The sequence below is a fragment of the Littorina saxatilis genome, linkage group LG4 (genome assembly GCF_037325665.1).
Source record: "Littorina saxatilis isolate snail1 linkage group LG4, US_GU_Lsax_2.0, whole genome shotgun sequence".
Lineage (NCBI taxonomy): Eukaryota > Metazoa > Mollusca > Gastropoda > Littorinimorpha > Littorinidae > Littorina > Littorina saxatilis.
In genome coordinates this window covers 61958654-61968111 of record NC_090248.1, presented here as the reverse complement: position 1 = coordinate 61968111, position 9458 = coordinate 61958654, and the positions used below count along the sequence as shown (strand labels likewise).

The following is a 9458-nucleotide window of genomic DNA, read 5'->3' as shown; positions in this document are numbered from 1 at the left end:
ATCAGGACTCTTTCTTCACTGTGTTGGTGTGTGTGTGTTTCACTGTACCATCAGGACTCTTTCTTCACTGTGTTGGTGTGTGTGTGTTTCACTGTACCATCAGGACTCTTTCTTCACTGTGTTGGTGTGTATGTGTTTCACTGTACCATCAGGACTCTTTCTTCACTGTGTTGGTGTGTATGTGTTTCACTGTACCATCAGGACTCTTTCTTCACTGTGTTGGTGTGTGTGTGTTTCACTGGACCATCAGGACTCTTTCTTCACTGTGTTGGTGTGTATGTGTTTCAGGCCAGTTGATAGCGCACGTGAGCTGGCAGTGTCCTCAGACCAACGAGGACGTGCACCTGTCGGGCTTCAAGGTGCTGGTGGACGGCAAGCAGTACGGCACTAGTATGCACTCAGGTGTCAGGACAGTGCGTCTACAGGTATGTGTGTGTGTGTGTGTGTGTATGTGTGTGTGTGTGTGTGTGTGTGTGTGTGTGTGTGTGTGTGTGTGTGTGTGTGTGTAATTTTCTTTGTTTGCTTATTATCCCTTTTTTTTTTTAAGGGGGAGGGGAGGAAAGGGAAGAGAGGAACAGTTTTAGTGGGAGGGATTTTCTTCCCAGAATCAAATTCGTGCAGGCTCTCCTCGGTGTCCGAACACTCCCATGTGCATGCATGTTCACTATTAAAGATCATAAGTTCACAGTGAAAGTCTGAGGGCTTGGAAACATGGAAACAGACATGCAGGGAAAAAAAAAAGGATTAGCACTGAGCATGGTGGCATTGTGGATATATGTTTGTGTGTGTGTGTGGACCATATCAATCAGCATGTCTTGATGTGCGTGATGTGCTGTGTGTTGTAGCTGAGCCTGGATGAGCCGAGCTACGCACTGAGCATGGTGGCACTGAGCGACAAGCCGCAGGGCAGCAGTGTGGAGTCGAGCATTGTGGATCTGCTCACCGGTCCCTTCAAGCCCTTCGCTTACTACTGCTACCACAACATCCACGCCAAGGGCGCCAAGTACGTCTTGCACGCATGCATGCACCATCATACGCACATGTGCATGCACACACACACACGCACGCACGCACGCACGCACGCACGCATGCACACACGCACGCACGCACACACACACACACACACACACACACACACACACACACACACGCACACATGCACGTACACACACATGCATGTGCATATGCACATACATACACACACATTTAAGTTATACCGTTGATATAAATACAGGTTATAAGAGAAGGTATTGTTTTAAACCTTTATCATCATCATTTCTCTTTTTCTTTTTCTCTCTCTCTCTCTGTCTTCCCCCAGTCTTCTCTCTCTCACACCCCTCTCTCTCTCTCTCTCTCTCTCTCTCTCTCTCTCTCTCTCTCTCTCTCTCTCGATCGATCTCTCTCTCTCTCTCTCTCTCTCTCTCTCTCTCTCTCTCTCTCTCTCTCTCTCTCTCTCTCTCTCTCAGGAGTGTGACACTGTGTTATATCTCACCTCGCTACAGATGGCCGACCCAGGGTTGCTGCAAGTACCAGGATGCTCTGACCTACGAGCGGCAGGTGGGCAAGAAGCTGGCCAATCAGGGCATGCTGGGCAAACACGTGCCGCCCCCTGCCTGCAGTCTGCTTGACATCTTCGGCGGTGACTACAAACCGCTCATGACCAACCACCGACCGCAGTGCGCTACGGTTCTCTTCTTCTGGACTCCTTGGTCAGTGTGTGTGTGTGTGGGGGGGGGGTTGTTGTGTGTGTGTGTGTGTACAAGTCTGTGTGCATGATTAGGCCAAAAAAAAAAAAAGGTCTGTTTACGGTAACATAGGCCCAAAAAATAGGGTCGGTAGGTCGGGATTTTTTTTCTCCTCCCAAAAAACCATATTTTTACGTTATTTTGCAAAAAAACCAAAAGATTTTTATTTTTTTATTTTTTATTTATTTTTTTTCCCAAATGCCAAAAAAAAGTCTAAGGTCGCGCGAAAAAAATAGGGTCGGTCGGGTTACCGTTTTTTGGCCTTATATATAGAGTGGAGCCCCTCTTTTAAGAGCTCCGAAATTGTGAGGAAATGTAAGGTCTCATGCAGGAGAGAGTCTTAAAATGGGGGTACCTTTACACAGGTTATCAACAGAAAGGCTGAGAAAACAGGGTCTTAAAAGGAAGGGAGTCTTAAAGTGGGCGTTCCACTGTATATATGTGTGTCCGCGTGTGTGTACACATGCATGTGTGTCTGCATGTATATCTGTGTTTTGAGGTCAGTGTGTATGGTAACGACAAAGAAATGGGCATGTTGATGTGTGATGATGTACATGCAGTCAGAAGCTCTAGCTCGTGTCGTGGCCAAGCGATGGGTGAGTATAGAGGGGGTGATAGAGAGATGGAACTTGTCGGGGGATTGAGGGGGAAGACCGTGAGTCAACCAGCTCAAAACACACGCTCTCATATAGCACAGAATGAGCACTGCTTCTACAACATATTACACAAGACATATACAGTGGAACCCCCTTTTAAGACCCCAAGATTAAGACTCCCTCCCGTTTAAGACCCTGTTTTCTCAGACTTTCTGTTCATAACCTCTGTAGATTTACCTCCATTTTAAGACTCCCTCCTTTTTAAGACCCTGTTTTCTCAGACTTTCTGTTCATAACCTCTGTAGATTTACCTCCACTTTAAGACTCCCTCCTTTTTAAGACCTGATTTTCTCAGATTGTTGGAGGTCTTAAAAGGGGGGTTCCACTGTACCTATTGAAGGTACCATAAAGCCGCCTTTGGAGACCAGATGGGAAAAGTACAACTGATGTGTATCGATCTGTGTGCAGGTGTCTGTCATCTCAGAAAATGATGGACCACTACATCCGTTTCGCCCGCGAGGCTTCTAAGGAGGTGAGTGTTGGTAGTGTTTTCCTCATTTGTGTGTGAAATAAACATTTACACTGTGAGTGCCCTAAAGTTTCATGGATAGAAACAAATTGGTTGCAATGTGGATACATGTGTGTGTGTGTTTTTTTTTCTTCATTATGTGTGTGTGTGTCTGTCTGTGTGGACACTCAGATTTGAAGCCTGAATCTATTCAGAATGTGTGGTGTTTTTTAGAGCAAGTCAAATTATGAGCTGGATTGCTGTATGGTTTTATCTAAACTGATTCTACAAATTTCCATAGCTTGAAGATCATCATCGACTATTACTTTGTGTCACTCAGCGCAGTTCAACTTTATAGCGGTGTCATGTCCGGTGTTTTGTGTGTGCAGTTCAACTTTACAGCGTTGTTGTATCTTATTTTGTGTGTGCAGTTCAACTTTCTAGCGGTGTCATATGGCATGTTTTGTGTGTGCAGTTCAACTTTTTAGCATGGTCATATGGCATGTTTTGTGTGTGCAGTTCAACTTTATAGCGGTGTCGTGTGGCGTGTCAGGTGTTTCTAGTGACGAGCGACAGAAGCTTGTCCACACGCTGACGTCGGGCGGGTGGCGGGAGGATGGTGTCATGTGGCACTGCACCAGCGAGTGCGCCTCCAACACCTACCGCACGCTCAGCACCATCAACCAGACCACCTCCAGTCAGTAGTCTGTGTGTGTGTGTGTAGGGGGAGAGGGGGGATAATGGGGGGGGAGTGTGGGGGGGGGAGTGGGGGTGGAAGTACAGGGAGGATGTGTGAGTGTGTTTCTGTCTACTGCACTCTTTGCACAATCAACCAGACCACCTCCAGTCAGTAGTCTGTGTGTGTGTGTAGGGGGAGAGGGGGGATAATGGGGGGGTGTGGGGGGGGAGTGGGAGTGGAAGTACAGGGAGGATGTGTGAGTGTGTTTCTGTCTACTGCACTCTTTGTACAATCAACCAGACCACCTCCAGTCAGTAGTCTGTGTGTGTGGAGGGGGAGAGGGGGGGGAGTGTGGGGGGGGGAGTGGGGGTGGAAGTACAGGGAGGATGTGTGAGTGTGTTTCTGTCTACTGCACTCTGCACAATCAACCAGACCACCTCCAGTCAGTAGTCTGTGTGTGTGTGTGGAGGGGGAGAGGGGGGATAATGGGGGGGGGAGTGGGGGTGGAAGTACAGGGAGGACGTGTGAGTGTGTTTCTGTCTACTGCACTCTTTGCACAATCAACCAGACCACCTCCAGTCAGTAGTCTGTGTGTGTGGGTAGGGGGAGAGGGGATAGTGGGGGGGGGGAGTGGGGGTGGAAGTACAGGGAGGATGTGTGAGTGTGTTTCTGTCTACGGCACTCATTGCACAATCAACTAGACCACCTCCAGTCAGTAGTCTGTGTGTGTGTGTAGGGGGAGAGGGGGGATAATGGGGGGGGGGAGTGTGGGGGGGAGTGGGGGTGGAAGTACAGGGAGGATGTGTGAGTGTGTTTCTGTCTACTGCACTCTTTGCACAATCAACCAGACCACCTCCAGTCAGTAGTCTGTGTGTGTGGGTAGGGGGAGAGGGGGGATAGTGGGGGGGGGGGGGGGTGGGGGTGGAAGTGCAGGGAGGATGTGTGAGTGTGTTTCTGTCTACGGCACTCTTTGCACAATCAACCAGACCACCTCCAGTCAGTAGTCTGTGTGTGTGTGTAGGGGGAGAGGGGGGATAATGGGGGGGGGGAGTGTGGGGGGGGAGTGGGGGTGGAAGTACAGGGAGGATGTGTGAGTGTGTTTCTGTCTACTGCACTCTTTGCACAATCAACCAGACCACCTCCAGTCAGTAGTCTGTGTGTGTGGGAAGGGTGGGAGGGAATAAAGGGGGTGGGTTGGGAGTGAGAGGGAGGACGTGTGAGTGTGTTTCTGTCTACCGCACTCTTTGCAGAATCAACCACACCACCTCCAGTCAGTTCTGTGTGTGTGGGTGGGGGGGGAAGTGAGAGGGAGGATGAGCATGTGTGTTTCTGTCTACCGCACACTCAAAACCATCAACCAGACCTCCAGTCAGTAGTCTGTGTGTGGGGGTAGGGGGAGGATGGGATAAAGGGGGTGGAGACACTGAGAGGGAGGATGTGTGTGTGTGTTTCTGTCGACCGTACTCTTTGCACCACTAGCCACACCACCTCCAGTCTGTATTCTGTGCATGTGTGTGTATGTTTATTTGTTGGGGTAAGGAGGGTGGCATATGTGTGTGTGCTGGGGGAATGTTTATGTGTTGGGGGAAGGAGGGTGTGTGTGTGTAAGGGTGAAGGGAGAGAGAGGAGTACACACTGGCCCAGTTGGCATTATTTTGTGCAAGTCCCGTCCTCATCCTGTTGCAGTGCATCTCATCTCTTTTCTCCTTGTTATTAACAGTGCTATGTGTCATGTAGTGAATGTGAACTGACTGCTTTGTAATGGTCTGGTGTGCAGGTCTGCGTATAGAACCGGACCTGGTCAGTGAGAAGTACATGGACCTGACGGAGCTCCTGGGTATCGCTGGGGTACCCACCTTCCTCGTCATCCACCCTGAAGGTTCTGTCTCTCTCTGTGTCTCCCCCCAGTCTTCTCTCTCTCACACCCCTCTCTCTCTCTCTCTCTCTCTCTCTCTCTCTCTCTCTCTCTCTCTCTCTCTCAACTGGTTTTTTGGCTCACGTAAGTGTAGCCTATGCGATCGTAACTTTGTCTGTCTGTGCGTGCGTATGTGCGTGCGTGCGTGTGTATGTCTGTGGTAGAAACTCTAACATTTGAAGACGTCACATTACATTGACGTCACATTATGACGTAAGAGGGTTAGACGTCACGCGAAGGAAGTACTGAAAGTCTCGGTCATTATTATTTTGAGCGGGCCGAGACTGACTAGTTGGCAGTCGTGTCCCTGTAAGTAGGCTACATGCAGACAGACAGATCTAGATCTAGTGTCTCGCTTTCTTGCACAGTTTCACCTATGCTCTTTCTGTGTGTGTGTGTGTGTGTGTGTGTGTGTGTGTGTGTGTGTGACGGAGTGATTGAGTTTGTGTTACTGTTTGTCGATTTCTTACGTGAGCCTTGATGGCTTCGCCTCTTGTTTGTTTTTGTTTTTTTTTTTTTTTTTTGGGGGGGGGGGGGGGGGGCAGCTACAGGGACAGGGTGGGGGTGGAGGCTTGTTGTAGAAAAAAAAAGTTGGCAGGCTTAAAAGTCCATTGGAATGATGTCAGAGTGTAATCTTACATTGTTCTCTTGTTTATTTTTAACAACTGAAAGACATGTATTACAGCTGCTGCAAAAACTGCCTGAACAACTTCTTCTGAATACAGGAGACAGTCAATAGCACTTGCCTATGGGGGAAGTTGCAGTTATGAAAATAACCATCGACCAGAGGCTGTGTGGGTGTGTGTGTGTGCGTGTGTGTGTGTGTATGCTTTGTTGCCCATGGCATTACTAAGGGGGTGTTTTCTTTGTTTGTTGCAGGTTACATAGCCTGGCACGGCCGCTACAGTTCTTATGATTACGCTGCGTTTTCGGCATTCATGCGTCACACGAACAGCGAAGTGATAAGACACCCATGTCCTGTCTTCAACTGTGACTGCTGCAAGAACGACATGACTATTGACCAGGAGGCTATAAGTATGTGTGTGTGTGTTGGTGTTGATGTGTGTGTGTGTTGGTGTGTGTGTGTTGATGTGTGTGTGTGTTGGTGCGTGTGTTGGTGTGTGTGTATGTTTGTGTGTGTGTGTGTCTGTGAGTGTGTGTGTGTGTGTTTGGTGTGTATGTTTGTGTGTGTGTGTGTGTTTGTTTGTGACTGAGTGTTTGTGAGTGTGTGTGTGTGAATGTTCTTGTGTTGAAAAGAATGATATAGGAGAGTCAGGGACTTTGGTAACCTTTCACATCCTCGCATGTTTCTGATCTTTATACATTTTGTAGCTGTGAGAGGGGGGTGTCTTAAAAAGGACGTTCCACTGTAAGCATGTGTTGTTGTTGTGTCCAGCCATGATGCTACCGGAGAAGCTGCAGAGCACGACGCAGGCTCTAGCCATCAAGACGTCGCAGAACAACAGTGAGACCAACATGGGGAGCGCCACCGCCTCGCGCTCCGACCTCAAGTACGCTGCCATCAACGGCTACACGGAGAATGCCACCGGCTCTGACCGCGTCTTCATGGTACGCAACGGCAGTCGCAAGGGCAGCCCAAAGCGCCGCAAGAAGCTGAGTATCAACCAGCGGCCGTACTCTGCGTCTGCCGCCCACGTGCTGCAGGGCAGTCCCTACCTGGCCAAAGTTGTGCGCCCTTCTTCCCCGACCAGGGCTCGCAACCGACCCGTCAGCGCTAAACTGGTCCATTATATGTAGATCTGCAACCTGTGAACCAACCAGTCAGCGCTAAACTGGTCCATTATATGTAGATCTGCAACCTGTCAACCGACCCGTCAGCGCTAAACTGGTCCATTATATGTAGATCTGCAACCTGTGAACTAACCAGTCAGCGCTAAACTGGTCCATTATATGTAGATCTGCAACCTGTCAACCGACTTGTCAGCGCTAAACTGGTCCATTATATGTAGATCTGCAGCCTGTGAACCAACCAGCCAGCGCTAAACTGGTCCATTATATGTAGATCTGCAACCTGTCAACCGACCCGTCAGTGCTAAACTGGTCCATTAAATGTAGATCTGCAACCTGTGAATGTGAATGACAGCGAAACTCACATGAGATGAACTATGACTGCATGTGACTGTGAATCTGATGTTTTGTCGACCTCTTTGGGGTGAACGTGGTAAACACGGCTAATGGGTTCTGGTGTCCAGTGCCACAGAGAAGAAGACTGTCCACCACCTGACAGAGAAAAAGACTGTCCCGTTTGTTACATTTAAAAAGACCGTCCCATTTGTTACATTTTAAAGTCATTCTGCTTTCAGCATTTCCGTCCATCTTCCCTGTGACCCAGCCTACCCACAAAACCTCTTCTTACTTCCTGTCGAGTCAAATGCTCTTTTTGTTGTCCACACAACTGTCCTTCCACCTGCTTCAATGATTTGAGTTTTGTACGGTCCTGTCAGGAAGTTGTATTATTTGTGTGATAAGCATTATTACTGCGTTACATTCCATGCATGAAGCATTACACTTACAGACAAGGTACAGGTCGGATACTTGCTTGTCCCTTATTTATATTTTGAACAACACTTGTGATGTACATGAACTTTCAGTTTTATCTGACCCTGACATGACTTCAGCCAGTGTTAAAAATGCTGTTGCTCTCTCTCTGACTGTGATTCTCCATGACATAATGTCTGACATAAGAAAAATCAAAAGTTTGTTGTGTAAATTATATGCTGTGTGTACTCTTGTTTTTTACTCATAATTGTGTACCTGTTATATGATGAAATGGACTGTATATTCATTCATAATGGTCTCATCTCAGAAGGAATGTATTTTTGTTCTTGCACAAGGAATATAGATGTAGCTATTAATCATAGTGTTCTGCAGTGTTCTTGTGGAATGCTAACCAATGAGTTCTGTAAAATGAAATCTAATATTTTAGCTAGCAGAGATTTTTCAAGTGCCAAGATAAGGAGCACACTTGGTGATATGCATATTTATTTATGCAACATTTCAGATGCAAAGCCGATTTCGTTCTCTACATATATATGCATATTAAATTTAGTTTTGAAAGGTTTGTTGCAACAAGAGCATTTCTTTGTGTTAGGTTTTGTGTAAAGTACACCTATTGTTATTGAATTCTAAAATATTCTTTTGGTTTTACAAAGTGCAGAGTTTGTGCTTAAGTCATACTGTATGCTTGTATTTTTATTTTATTTTTGTAGATCTTGCTATCAAAAACTGTACATGTATATCATCATGATTGATATTTTTCAAATGTGAACCTGTGTTTATTTGTTTTTACATATTCACAAAATTTAAATTTATAAATATAAGTATGAAAACAACATAGTGGTATGTGTTTTTGAAGCTTTTTTTGTGTTAATTAATTTTTTGTTTGTTTGTAAGCATTTTTACTTGGGATTGGGCAGATGATTTGAAACAGACTTGTCTGTTATTTTGTGATACACAAAACCTGTGATATGTTTTTTCTCAAAAGACGAACTGAACATGCTAACGTGTGTAAAATTCTCAGACTATGTATGAAATAGATATTTTGCTGTACAAAGTCCTGTGTACCATTTTAGCTTTTTTCGTTGTTGCCGTCCACGTAAATGGAAATGAGAAAAAGAAACTATTTTGCTGCATGAAGATGTATGATTAAGAAAGAGTGATATGACAATGTTCATGACAATTGTTTATTTTTGTAAATGTGTAAGATTTGTCATACTTGATTTTATTATATTTCTAGTGACACATTAAAAATGGATTTTTTTTGTTTTTTTAACCGATGTTAATGACAATGATCTGATCTGTTAGTACAAAGTATTCTATGATGATCATGCTTTGCAGTGATTATCTGATACATTTATTATTATAATTGCAAATTAAAAAAACAAAGTAGATTGTTACATGTAGAGCTGTTTATGATCTTCCTAAAATAAACAATCCTAATCCAGTCCCTGGTCTTGTTTGTATTTTCAAGAGTTGACACTTCACATTCAGCTTT

General features: G+C 45.9%; 1 protein-coding gene across 3 annotated transcripts in view; it reads left to right on the top strand.

Moving 5' to 3' along the window:
- LOC138965301 (uncharacterized) overlaps positions 1 to 9408 on the top strand; it is a 148853-nt gene extending 139445 nt beyond the window's left edge. For all 3 annotated transcript variants that reach the window (XM_070337428.1, XM_070337427.1, XM_070337426.1), the window contains 8 exons: positions 289 to 425; positions 846 to 1003; positions 1503 to 1709; positions 2810 to 2873; positions 3369 to 3546; positions 5306 to 5407; positions 6323 to 6478; positions 6840 to 9408. In XM_070337428.1, coding sequence (XP_070193529.1) covers positions 289 to 425; positions 846 to 1003; positions 1503 to 1709; positions 2810 to 2873; positions 3369 to 3546; positions 5306 to 5407; positions 6323 to 6478; positions 6840 to 7201 — 1364 coding nt within the window. In that variant the 3' untranslated portion in view covers positions 7202 to 9408. The remainder of the gene's footprint in view (positions 1 to 288; positions 426 to 845; positions 1004 to 1502; positions 1710 to 2809; positions 2874 to 3368; positions 3547 to 5305; positions 5408 to 6322; positions 6479 to 6839) is intronic.
- Positions 9409 to 9458: the final 50 nt, after the last annotated feature.